This window comes from Eretmochelys imbricata, chromosome 2 (genome assembly GCF_965152235.1).
Source record: "Eretmochelys imbricata isolate rEreImb1 chromosome 2, rEreImb1.hap1, whole genome shotgun sequence".
NCBI lineage: Eukaryota > Metazoa > Chordata > Testudines > Cheloniidae > Eretmochelys > Eretmochelys imbricata.
In genome coordinates this window covers 167,415,389-167,429,581 of record NC_135573.1, presented here as the reverse complement: position 1 = coordinate 167,429,581, position 14,193 = coordinate 167,415,389, and the positions used below count along the sequence as shown (strand labels likewise).

Here is a 14,193-nt window from a genome sequence, read left to right as displayed (position 1 = left end):
GAAACAGAGTGTTGTAACCATGGGCGTCCCTACCCAAAAAGGAGTCATGGGGGGGGGTGTCGCAGGATTCCCACCCTTACTTCTGTGCTGCCTTCAGAGCTGGGCAGTCAGAGGGCTTTTGAAGCCAGTGCTACCGCCAGCATAGAAGTGAGGGTTGCAGGGTAGGGGGGGTGGGGGCACATTATTGGTTGGTGACTGCTAAGGGCTGTAGGGGGCTGGAGTTGGGGAGGTGCAGGGCTGGGGCTGCCCCAGCTGGGGACTCCTACCATGTGCTGGGCTCCAGCTGCTTGTCCCAGCCAGGCAGGGTAGGGATGGGACTTCCTCATGTCCTGCAGGGGCCACTTTAGGGGCCAGGTGAGACCTACCCCCGGGAATCTCCCATGGCTGCCTGCAGCTGCTGGTTGGGAGCCCAGCTCTGAAGGCAGTGCAGCTGTGGAGCTTCCTGCAGCCAGGGGAGATTCCGAGAGGTGGGTCTGATCTGGCCCGGGAATGGCCCCTGCAGAGGAAGAGCAAGTTCCGTCCCTCCCCAGTCCAGCTGGGACTAGCAGCTGGAGCCCAGCACATGGTAAGAGCCCTCCTCCCCTACAGTAGCCAGATTTCACAGCTCATGGCACATTTTTCATGAATTTGGTAGGACCTTAACTAAATTTCAAAACCTGCTAACGGGTCACGAATAAGTCTGTATTTCATGGTGAATGGATGTTTTTGTGGGGGAGGTGTGAAGATGAGTGGGCATTCGTCTTTCCCGAGTTGTTTGTAGTGATACTTCCATGAACACAGGGTCTCTGCTTTTAATTCTCCTGCTTATTCCCTATCTGAAATCAGAGCCAACTTAACAGTGCAACTCTGACTTCTGTGGCTTTACAACAGGAGTGAATTTGGCCTCAAATACGCATAAGTAGGTTCTGCAGAGATCTTGCCACATATGGTTTCTGATAGAGGAATAGGCAGAGAATATTTAAAAAAAAAAAAAGTCTTTCATATAAAATGTTCCTATTACTAAGAATGGGGGGGAAAATAGAAAATGTGAGATCAAAACTATTTATAAATATAACTTCTTTTCCAGCTTTCTCCATGAAGCATTCAGTTGTTCTTTATTTGTTCTTTTCTGTTAGATTCAAAGTGATGGTCAGAAGGGATGAAAACATAGTAGATGGAAAGGTTAAAAGCTTAACAAAAAACAAAAACAAAAAAAGCAGCATTCAGAAGTTTGCTCCCATGTTATACTGTAGTGCAACTGCCTGGTACATTATGAGAGCCTTTAAATTGCACAAGTTGAAGCATTGGTATGTTCCTGTCTAACTATTCTTATTGGGATTTGGGGGCAAGGGGACAGGAAAGACAGAAAAAGACACCAAATAGAGAAGATGATATTGTAAAGGCAAATATAGCCATTCTTAAAGGTTTTTATCATGCGAAAAAAGGTGAGAGCAGAAGAACATCAGAAAGAGGAAGAGCCATAATGGTATGAGTGTGACAATGGAAGAAATATATCAAGCCAAACAATAAGGAGAAAACTATAGAATTTGAGTATAGGAAGGTGATGGAACAGAAAGACTATGAGTGTGAGGGAAATTAACAAAGTAAGAAGAGGTTCAAGGGGTGGGGGAACAAAATGGGTGTGAAAAGACAAGGAGGTTGCAATAACATATCGTAGGACAAAAGAAATGAGGAGTACAATAACAAAGCAGTAAAGAAGTTGACACAACACAGAAAAGCAGAAGACTGAGGCCCTGAGGCCCTAGCTGTCTAGAATAGAGATGGATCCTTAAACTGGGGCCTATACCACCAAAAAAGAGAGGAAAACAATCATAATTAAGAGATTCCTCACTCTTTGGAAAAAATATCTCATCTCTATATTCTCACACTATGTTTACATTTCACTGCAGGACTATTAATTACTTTTAGTGTCAAAAGTCTATCTTTTGAAGGCAATTATATTAAATGGATCATGAGTTATTTCCACATTAGATACAGGGGATTTTGAAAAGGAATTCATTTAAAAGTCAGGCTGACATAACCCATTTCCCTTAACAGCCAACATGTTCCCTTTACATACTGTGTTTATATGGCTTCATGGAAAGTACACTCTGCCCAGTACATTGCTGAAAAACCCCAAGGAAAGAAAAGACAAGACCATGGTAGGGAAAAAGAATATTACTTTCCACTTTGCTATCCATACATCCAAATCATTCATCAATTCTAGGTAAAAAAGGAATTTTAGATTAAAGTTCAAGCATCTTACCATTTGTGATATTAAAGACAACCCTAAAATCAATCATGCTCCAATACACAAAAGGCATTGAGAGTGTTAAACTGTAGATGATGATGAAATATCTCATAGAAACACTTTGCAGTAAGAACCAGATTCTAATGTAACACTGAAATCATGGAAGCAAATGTCCCATGAAGCAGAAAAATCAAGGCTAAATATCAGAAAAAAAGTGTCCAGTCTGAGATATCAGACTATGGATCAGCCTCCTACCAAATGAGGTAGAGATGCTACTACTTGATTAACTTTAAACAGGATTGTTTAAAGTTACAACAGAATCCTGAATTGGTAAAGAGATAAGTAACATGACCTAGTATATATTTTTGATGGCTAATTGTGGATCAGTCATGAAAACACCGCACCTTGATTAGCTGGAGCTAAATTAATTGAAAAAAATCTTATTTACCTCTGAATTTATGAAGTAACGTTTACTAATTTCTGTTTCCTGATGGCTCAACTGAGGCTAATAACACATCTAGACCCTGTAACTTCATTTCTTGTTAAGTTGTAAAAGGAAAAAAAATGATAACATAAGAAATGAATGGCTATAAAAAGGAGATATTGCATTCTGAATATTTTCATCAGGATGTATCAACACATAAAAGTGACAATATTTTGACATAGTCAACATTCATTGTCCCTCAAGGTAAATATTGGGCTTACCCTTGCATCAGTCAACAGTCTTGGTGTTCACCTTAACAGCAGTCAACATCTCATCTGGTGTGAGATCCTCCCTTCCATTGGTTCCCCTCTAGACCAAGTAAAAGGGCTAGAATGTCTTAAAGGGGTCCTCAGCAGAGTGGATTGTGGGTGGAGAATTCTCCTGGTGCAGATATTGTAGGAGGCAGCTGCAAGGTTGCCCTCAAAGTACCTACAAGTCCTAGTGTGAGTGCTGAGGATGGGCCTAGGTCTGATATAAAAGACAAAATTAATGAGAAAATAAAATAAAATAAAATAAAAGCAAAGGTGACATGGCAATATCAGTTCTTGCACAACAATGAAAAGTAGCAAACTAAGCAACAGGTATAGCAAGGTTAAATGGGAAATATAAATACAAGTCTTACATGGAATTATCACTGAGAACTGAAAAAGACAGAAAATGAAATTTTCTGATTTATATGCAAAGAAGTTTGCAATTTCCAGCCAGGCATTGAGAGAATAAGGAAGTATTTTGAAGGAAATACAAGAGAGAAAACTGGAAAATATGGAAATATTTTGGGAAGCATGAAAAATATCGATGGCATATCTATATACAGAATGTACACAAACATTTGCTGACAGTACGTGTAAATATATTCACAAATTACCAAATTCTGATCTTGGTTACACCAATGTAAATTAATTTCCAGATTAACACCAATGTAACTGAGATCAATGTTTGTCTCATAGACTATATATCATACCTGTATTTAATTGTGATTAATGAATTATCAGATATGAGAATGGGTATAAGTAATCTTGTGAGGAATGCACGTTCATAGAAGGTGAAATTCCCTCTATGTAGTAAAACAGCACAAGGCTTATGTACTAGTGGTACTATTTAATCCCTCCAAATAAGTCTCAGGTAGGATTTAAGTGGTATATAGGCATTGAGTTGGCCTGATTCATGGAATGAATTCACTCATTATGAGGAGCAGAAAAAACAACCATTTTCCACACTATGCTACAATGTGTGCATAGAGACTCAAGGCAAGACCCTTATAGGATATGACACATCAAAATAAAAAGAACTATTGCAGCATAACCCTTATCAATTCAATTCTATCCCAAGAAGTATGGTTGATATTTCATAAATGCCTTTAGGGGATGGAATTGTGTGCCAACTACAGTTTTTTTTAAAAGGTGCATCAGATTGATAAATGTACTTCTCTATTTATAAAAAAAGTAAAAAGTGCATCTTAATCTATATTTCTACTGCCTTAAAAATTAATAATTAATTCCAGAGGGTAATCCTGGCATTTATTTGCAGTAGGTACTGTACAAAGCTCCATCTGCTTACATTACTTGGCATGTTACCAGCACAAGACTCACCGTTTCCTATGCTTTATTAACCATTGATAAGTCAAACTAATGCTAAGTAATTTAGTGTTATTGTGATTGGCTAATTATGGAGATGACATTTTATGTGCAGTGCTTCAAATCAGTGTAACCACACTTACAGTTTGCATTCTGTTTATCCCTGTTTACCAATGAAAATGCAGAACAACTAGGATTTGGTCATTTTGTAGATTCCAGTTGACCATAGATTAATTTCATAATTTACTGCTAAAGCTTCCCCCCCCCCCCCAAACACTGCTTTTTTCTCAGCTACTTGTTTTAAAATGGCATTTGATAAAAATAGCTATTTTATATATTCTGCTAAATATTAGATATGCTGTTTATACAACTGTTTCAGCAATAAAAAGTCATTCTGTTAATCTTAATTATGTTTTTGCATTTATTTTTGATTAATTAGAGGCCCTGGATATACATACATAAATATGCACTACAGAGAAACTAGTTCATTAAAACTGAAAAAGCAACCGCTATGGTTTTTCAAATGTTTTAATATTTTGGCACAATTCACATCAAATCAGAATCTTTATGAAGTCTTAGACCTTTACATATAAAAATATACAAATAGGTGCTTGCAATATAATTTCTTTAATTAATTTCCTTTATGTTTAAGAAGTAACATTAAGTATGCTGAAGCACATGTATTTAATTCTCCTTCTCAGAATGTAATAAGTGTAACAGATCCAAACGTTTAAACAAGGTCTATGTGTATAAGGCTACGACTTGAAAATCCCAAACTTGAAGAGCTATTGTATTAAACTGTTTACCTAGAAATGTGTCAAAATAGCTAGAAACTGCCCCTGCTATCAGCTCTTTTATTTTGCCATGCAGGGAATATACTAGGTGAGCTGAGATTACTTACAAATGGAATTTCCTGAGATCAGAATTAGTTGTTTCCTTCAAAAGTAATTCTTCCCCACTTTGAGGATATAAACTCCAAGGAAGTGTCTACAATAAGGAAAACATGAAATACTTTAAAAAAACAAATGAAATACCCCACCCCCACTTCAAGTCACCTATTGTCCCAAAAGGAAAAAAAAAATCAAGGGTCAAATGAGTTAGACCAGTGGTTCTCAACCTTTCCAGACTAACTGTACTCCTTTCAGAGGCCTGATTTGTCTTGCGTACCCCCAAGTTTCACTTCACTTAAAAACCACTTGCTTACAAAATCTGACATAAAAATACAAAAAAAGTGTCACAGCACTATTACTGAAAAATTGTAGTTTCTCATTTTTATCATATAAATAAGAAAATCAAATCAATAGTGTACTTACATTTTAGTGTACAGTATATAGAGCAGTATAAACAAGTCGTATGAAATTTTAATTTGTACTGACTTCGCTAGTGCTTTTTATGTAGTTGGTTGTAAAACTAGGCAAATATCTAGATGATTTGATGTACCCCCGGAAGTCCTCTGAGTACCCCCAGATGTACATATACCCCTGATTGAGAACTACTGAGTTAGACTATTTTCAATACTGATACTGATTTTGCAGCACAAATTAGACTTTTCAACATGAATTTGTTTCCACTAATGCTAGTGTTTTATTAAAACTATATTGAGAAATCCACAGGGGCTGCTCTGCAAATCTCCTGACTAGTTTCAGAGTAACAACTGTGTTAGTCTGTATTCACAAAAAGAAAAGGAGTACTTGTGGCACCTTAGAGACTAACCAATTTATTTGAGCATAAGCTTTCGTGAGCTACAGCTCACTTCATCAGATGCATACTGTGGAAAGTACAGAAGACGTTTTTATACACACAAACCATGAAAAAATGGGTGATTATCACTACAAAAGGTTTTTCTCTCCCCCCACCCCACTCTCCTGCTGGTAATCAATCTCTCTGGTCACGCGATTACAGACATGAAAGTTGCAATATTACAACAGAAAAACTTCAAATCCAGACTCCAGCGAGAGACTGCTGAATTGGAATTCATTTGCAAATTGGATACAATTAACATAGGCTTGAATGGAGACTGGGAGTGGCTAAGTCATTATGCAAGGTAACCTATTTCCCCTTGCTGTGACCCTCTTCTAGGCACCAGAGACTCTGAATATAGGCATCTGTAACAGACAACACAGCTTTGCATGAACCACAAAGCTTTTGAAGCTGGTTTTCTTTCATGATTGAATCATCAAAATGTGGGATTGATGGATCCAAGAAAGAGGGGGGAAAATCAACCTAACAGAACTGATATTGAAAGGGGAAACAGCCCGAGTCAGCTGTGCTCTGAAGACACCCACAACAACACGACCAGCAGAAAAGAAAAGTGGGGATTTTCTGTTTTTAAGGAAAAAAAGGCTGGTGAACAAGCTAGTGAATTATATACTAAGACGATCATGAAAAGGAGCAAAGAAAGGAGAAAACCAACAAGGGAAGGCAATTGCACCCTAGGCAATTTATTCCAGTGCTTAACTATCCTGACAGTTAGGAAGTTTTTCCTAATGTCCAATTTAAACCTTCCTTGCTGCAATTTAAGACATTAAGACATACTGAGTGTGCTCTAAACTCTTGTACCCTAGATAGTCAGAAAGATGTGTGGTTGTGCCCACTTCCCACTTTACAACCTCAGAATCCTGTGCAAGGGAAAACAGTTGCTGGGTGAGTGGCCCAACAGATACTGTTTTGCCGAAGGTCTTGCACTGAAAAGAACCCGTACCCAGGAACGGAAATCAATTTGGACACCACCAAAACAGGTAAGGCTGGGTTACACAGAGCAGCAGTAGAGTTCTAAGTTGAAAATGACAAAATGACATAAGAGCAATTAGGTAGCCTGGCTCCTTTATGTTGCTCTTGACTCCTTTTAGCCTCTTTGCATCTTGGTTGGTAGGGACAGAACGCTGTCTTTTAGGATTTCTACTGCAGTTTATAGAAAGAAAAAAAAGATGCACTGCAAATCCAGAATAAGATTTAAGATTAGCAATCTGTGGTCTGAGACAGACTGTTGTGCTGGAAACTAGAAGATCTAGTGACATTTGAAAGGGGTTTTATTTGTTTGTTTCTTGAACCTTGAAATTTAGGGAGGAAAAAAACAGTAATTAGTAAAACATTTATGGAAATTTTGGGGCTCTGTTAGAAGAATTTCAGAGGAAAAAGGAAGGTCAGATCAAACCTGCAGACCCATTATAGTAATGGTCATAGCCATACACATTAGGACTTAGTTGGCATACTGCCATTTCAACTTCCTTTAAAACTCCATCCTTTTACCTCAATGAAACGCATGATGGAATATTGCAGTCGATGGTCACTGAAATTCCCTATGACAGGTTTCAGAGTAACAGCCATGTTAGTCTGTATTTGCAAAAAGAAAAGGAGTACTTGTGGCACCTTAGAGACTAACCAATTTATTTGAGCATAAGCTTTCGTGAGCTACAGCTCACTTCATCGGATGCATACTTTGGAAAGTACAGAAGATCTTTTTATACACACAAACCATGAAAAAATGGGTGTTTACCACTACAAAAGGTTTTCTCTGCTCCCACCCCACTCTCCTGCTGGTAATAGCTTATCTAAAGTGATCACTCTCCTTACAATGTGTATGATAATCAAGGTGGGCCATGTCCAGCACAAATCCAGGGTTTAACAAGAACATCGGGGGGGGGGGGGGGAGGAAAAAACAAGAGGAAACAGGTTACCTTGCATAATGACTTAGCCACTCCCAGTCTCTATTCAAGCCTAAGTTAATTGTATCCAATTTGCAAATGAATTCCAATTCAGCAGTCTCTAGCTGGAGTCTGGTTTTGAAGTTTTTCTGTTGTAATATCGCAACTTTCATGTCTGTAATCCGCGTGACCAGAGAGATTGAAGTGTTCTCCGACTCGTTTATGAATGTTATAATTCTTGACATCTGATTTGTGTCCATTTATTCTTTTACATAGAGACTGTCCAGTTTGACCAATGTACATGGCAGAGGGGCATTGCTGGCACATGATGGCATATATCACATTGGTGGATGTGCAGGTGAACGAGCCTGATAGTGTGGCTGATGTTATTAGGCCCTGTGATGGTGTCCCCTGAATAGATATGTGGGCACAGTTGGCAACGGGCTTTGCTGCAAGGATAGGTTCCTGGGTTAGTGGTTCTGTTGTGTGGTATGTGGTTGTTGGTGAGTATTTGCTTCAGGGTGGGGGGCTGTCTGTAGGCAAGGACTGGCCTGTCTCCCAAGATTTGTGAGTGTGTTGGGTCATCCTTCAGGATAGGCTGTAGATCCTTAATAATGCGCCGGAGGGGTTTTAGTTGGGGGCTGAAGGTGACGGCTAGTGGCGTTCTGTTATTTTCTTTGTTAAGCCTATCCTGTAGTAGATGACTTCTGGGAACTCTTCTGGCTCTATCAATCTGTTTCTTCACTTCCGCAGGTGGGTATTGTAGTTGTAAGAATGCTTGATAGAGATCTTGTAGGTGTTTGTCTCTGTCTGAGGGGTTGGAGCAAATGTGGTTGTATCGCAGAGCTTGGCTGTAAACAATGGATCGTGTGGTGCGGTCAGGGTGAAAGCTGGAGGCATGTAGGTAGGAATAGAGGTCAGTAGGTTTCCGGTATAGGGTGGTGTTTATGTGACCATCGTTTATTAGCACTGTAGTGTCCAGGAAGTGGATCTCTTGTGTGGACTGGACCAGGCTGAGGTTGATGGTGGGATGGAAATTGACTAGCTAATGATCTGAGGCTGGCTTCTGTCACTGTCCTTAACATGCCCTTAAGGATCAGGCCCACTAAGGAATAACAATGAGAAGGCATTAAGGCATTAAGGATATAAATAGATCTTTTATCTAAAGATTTAGCCTACTCCAGATAAGAGCCAAGAGAGCTTTAATGTTCAATTTGGGACCTGCTGGCATGGCCATAAGATTGCAGGGAAAATACTGATAATATTATGACTGATTGATTAAATTGAAATTCTGCCATTTTCGGGGAGGAATTGCATATGGGCCTGTAGCACTAATTTATCCTTATGAAATTTAATGTGGGATGACTGAAGCCCTACTTACCATGGAAACTGAAGTCACTGCTATCAGAAAGAAATAATTTCTTACCTGGTAACTGTTTGCGGAAGAAACACAATTTAGTAGAATATCACATTTGGATCTGTGCCCCGGGGTGCTCCTCCTCTGAGCAACTGCTGTGGAGCCTAGGCTCCTCACAGTCCTCTAACAGTCTACGAAAGGATTGGATGATCAGGTAGACTAAATTACATGTACGCTCCTAGAGGTGATCCTTCTAGAAAAAGCAGAAGCACATTGGCAAGAAACTTGTGGGAAAGTATACATGCCCACTGCCGGTACTCTGTCTGTTCTGTGAGTAACTAGAGAGCTTTAGTCGTCATAGCAGTCAATCTGGCATATTTCATAAACACTAAATGTAGTTTTAAAAAAATCAAATACTCAAAAATGGTACAAGACGTAATATTTTATTAAAATGACTAGATATTACTCCTTTTTAAAACAAATTGATGGAACCAAAATTCACTGTACAAGTTGTTAAAATCATTTTATTGATATTACTATATTAAAAATGAAATACATCAGAGCTACTGAAGAGCAATGTATTCCTACTGACATTCTGCTAACATTTTGCCGCTCCATATATCAAAGTATGGTTGCACTGAAGACAGTGAACTCCATCGTGGGGATTATATGATCCTGGGCTGCAGACAACTACAGACAAAGAAAACAGAACAAAAGAAATTTAAAAAAACTAAATGAATGATTTCTAAAATATTGCTTAGATTAGAAATGTTTAAAACCCTTTCCTTGGGATGTAATATTCAACTAATTGGCAAGATTAGATTTTTCTAACATTCTAATATTTGAATTTTTAAAAAAAGGACAAATGTAAAAATCTATTTTTACATGCCATCCATTTGTTACATATAATATTCTTCTCTTCACAAAAGTAGTTTGTATGACGTTCTGATTCCCCATTGCTCTACCCCAAGCAAGTTTTTTCACTATTGAAAACCAGTGAGCAGCAGCTGCCAACGGATTCTAATGTGGTCAACACCCTGTAATGTTTGAATTAAATTGCTTTAGCTCCACCTAGTGGACACAGATGTACTTAAAAGGAAATTTAAAACAAAACTGATGTTTAAGAATCTATTAATAAGTAGCAAGTGCACAGAGAATACAACAAACAAGCAGACATCAATGTGTGGGGCCAAAGATGGTGTTGTGAGCAGAATAACTTTTCTACTGCTTAACTCATGCTATGCGAATTTTGTGAAATCACTACACACTCAGCTAAGGACTGAGCACACCTGCTTCCCCACTTTGTAGCCCAAAGGTGGCCACTAGGTCTTACCCTACCTGACACCTATTAATTAAACAGGATTTGTGGAGCTTCACCCTGCCTATTCCCATTTTTATAGAACCTTAGAGAGGTTCATCTGACCTGTGGCAACCACCAGGGGTTGCCTGACTCTGCTTGTTCCTTTCTGGTGACTCAAAGGAGTTTTAGAGGTCTTCTCAAATGCCATTAGAAATGGGCAGAGCTTATTCACCATTTAGCAAGAGAGGCTTGCAAGTGGCCCCTCATCCCAACCCTAAAAACACTGTATTAACTATTTGGATTACGGTAGTGCCTAAAGGCCCCAAACAAGAGCAGGGTCCCATTTTGCTAGACACTATACAAACCTTATACGTGTATTAGACAATCATCATCCTTGATTCAGACATTTTCATTAATAAGCATAAGGGAAGCATCACAGTAACGATGATTGGTAGGAGGATTCAGGAGCCCCTATCTCTCTGCAGGAGAGTCACAATTTTTCTCCCACTGTTGGGGAGAGTGAGGAAGTGTGTCTGGAAGTGGTACGTGAAGCTCTGTATCCACCCTTCAGCACATCTCTATGGTTCTGCTGGAGGAAACCTTAGCTATACATGCAGCTAACAGCACATCCCAGTCTCCACATCAGCTGGGCTGGTAAATAGCCTTCCTTCTCCCCGGAGTGTCTCAACAACAGAAGCAAAACTGCACTCTCCCCCCTTCTTCTCCCAGAGAATTCCGTGTTATATGATAACAATCATATAAAAAGTTATTTGTGAACAGCTCAATCTCAGTCTGCCATCTAGGGGAAGGCATGAAAAAGAGAAAAAATCTTAAGCAAACAGCCAGCTGCTTGCTGAGCTGGCTGCCAGGAAAAGATCTAAAGTTTCTTACAGTAAACAAAACTTGCCTCAGTCCTCCTTATTAAGCATAAATTCCCACTGGCCTAACTTCACCCTTCATGTATAAACATCTCCACAAAATACTTCACCTCGTGTATTTCATTTGTCTATCTAATATACCATTTCATACCTCACAAACTTTTAAGTGCACTTGACGTGTTAATTTCTTCTTGAATTCTATGTGCTGACATTTTCTGCTCTACTCCAATTTTTAGTACTATTTCAATATTTGCTTGAGCAATACATTTTATTTAGAACTTTGAAATGATTATTCTTCAGTTATAGTTTCTTTTTTTTTTTAATTCACTTTTTTGAGAGAGCTGGAAAAATTCAAATTACTGTAATGGCAAGCTAAATTTGTACCTAGTCCATTAAAGCAAATTACTACAGGAAATCAAACTATAAAAGATAATGAATGAGGACAAAGACTACTAAGTTATAAATCAAGTGTGGGTTTCTGATTATATTATCCCATGGGACAGAGGTAGGCAAACTATGGCCCGGGGGCCACATCTGGCCCTTGCAGATGTTTTAATCTGGCCCTTGAGCTCGCGCCGGGGAGTAGGGTCCAGTGCTTGCCCCACTCCAGCAGGGGAGCGGGGTCGGGCGCTTGCCCTGATCGGTGCGTGCTGTGACTCCACACAGCTCCCAGAAGCAGCGGCATATCCCCCCTCCGGCTCCTACATGTAGGAGCAGCCAGGGGGGCTCCGCACGCTGCCTCCACCCCAAGTGCTGCCTCTGCAGCTCCCATTGGCTGGGAACTGCGGCCAAGGGGAGCTGCAGGGGTAGTGCTCTGAGCACACAGAACCTCCAGGCCGCACCGCCACGTAGGAGCCGGAAGGGGGATATGCTGCTGCTTCTGGGAGCTGCTTGAGGTAAGTGCCATCCAGAACCTGCATCCCTAACCCCCTTCCCGTGCCCCAAGCCCCTACCCCAGCCCAGAGCCTCCTCCCGCACCCTGAACTCCTCATTTCTGGCCCCACCCCAGAGCCCGCACCACCAGCCAGAGCCCTCACCCCCTCCCACACTGCAAACCCCAATTTTGTGAGCATTCATGGCCCGCCATACAATTTCCATACCTGGATGTGGCCCTCGGGCCAAAAAGTTTGCCACCCCTGCCATGGGATGAAATCAAGTTGCTAGGAATATATCAGGAGACCACAAAAGATATGAATTTTGGTACTGTATTTCATCTACATCTGTAGCCTAACTCCTGAAGGAAAATGAAAACATTGCAGGAACGTTTTTGCACCAACCAATCCATTGTAACGGGGATGGGGAGTGGGTCATGGAATATATATACCTGCAACAAATCTCAGAGCCTCAGTTAATGTAGTAAATAATTGTTTCATCTTATTCTTCTTAAGTGCTTGTACACGTTTATATTCCAATGAGATTCCCAAGCAGTTCTCTTTTGGAGATGGAAACTCACTGAGGTCTATTTAAACTGCAACTGAAGAACTGTCGTTTCAAAGTTGGCCTCAGCTCTGGATGCTTTCACTATGGCATAAAGTTGAGTGAACATATGGAAGTAGCAACTCTATAAATGTCCACGAGGAGAATGCTCCTCAGAAGGGCCACAGCAGCAGCCGGGCTCCAGTTTAATGCACAATAATACTTGGTAATGGTGTCAGATTTTAACAACTCATAATAAGTACAGATAGAGGAAGAGATCCAGTTAGAAATCCTCTGGGCTGAAGTGGCCTGACCTATCATTCTTTCCGTTTAAACTACAAAAAGTCTTGTTTGCTCTCTATAAAATGAGAGCACCATATGGACATCTGAGAGTGCAGCTTTTCCTCATCCTTGTTAGTATGTGGTTTCAGAAAAATTATCACTAGTGATATAACCACATTTAAGTGGAATTTCAAGACCATCTATAACCAGAATTTTGGATGAGGTTCTAAGGAGACCTTATCTTCACAGATAGGCTTGGAAGGATTAGATTTTTATCAGTAATTGTTGGTAAATGTTCATTTCACCGTACACACAAACCAGTGCAAAACCCCTTCCATCGATAATGACAGAAATTTACAGATCGACAGAAGAAGAAAAATGATGCTTCAGAACTTAGAGTTTGATTTAAGGAGATTTACTTTATATATTTTGACATGTGATACTGCCAATGTGTCTGTTAATGGTTACAATGCTTTAACTTTTTGAATCTACTATTAAATAGTTATTGTCCCCGCCCCCAGAATTTCCCTCAATCATGAAAATTTAAATAGATACAAATTGGGGGGGGGGGAGTGTAAACATCTAGATTATCTGTCAATTACATATAAAAAACCCCGACAAATTCTGCCAAGACTACTTATAGAAGACAATATATGGAATTCCTGCCATTAGAGCCTTTAATTTTCTCACTTTCTTTGGTGATGTCATTGCAGCTAGAAATGCTGTCTTCGCTAATAAGTGAGAAAGGCAGCAATATGCCAGCGGTTCAAAGGGCAGTCCCATGAGGCCTGTGAGGACTAACTTAAAGTCCCAGAGAGGGACTGGTTCTCTTGTTGATGGATCAAACTCTTATTAGGTCTTTTAGAAGTCTTCCTACTACAGGGATGAAAAAAACAGAACATCCCTGAATAGGAGGGTGAATGGTGGAGTTAGCTTGCTGAAAGTTGACCTCGCAGCTCACTGATAGGCCCAAATTCTTTAGTTCCAGTAGGTATTCCAACACCTCTTGTATCTGCGCTTTGGATGGA

At 40.0% G+C, this 14,193-nt stretch overlaps 1 protein-coding gene across 1 annotated transcript in view; it reads right to left on the bottom strand.

The window, feature by feature from the left end:
- Positions 1-9,887: 9,887 nt before the first annotated feature.
- The window catches only part of ZPBP (zona pellucida binding protein), a 69,152-nt gene continuing 64,846 nt past the window's right edge, over positions 9,888-14,193 (bottom strand). The window contains exon 8 of the mRNA XM_077809207.1: positions 9,888-9,979. Within this exon, the coding sequence (XP_077665333.1) occupies positions 9,888-9,979 (92 nt within the window). The remainder of the gene's footprint in view (positions 9,980-14,193) is intronic.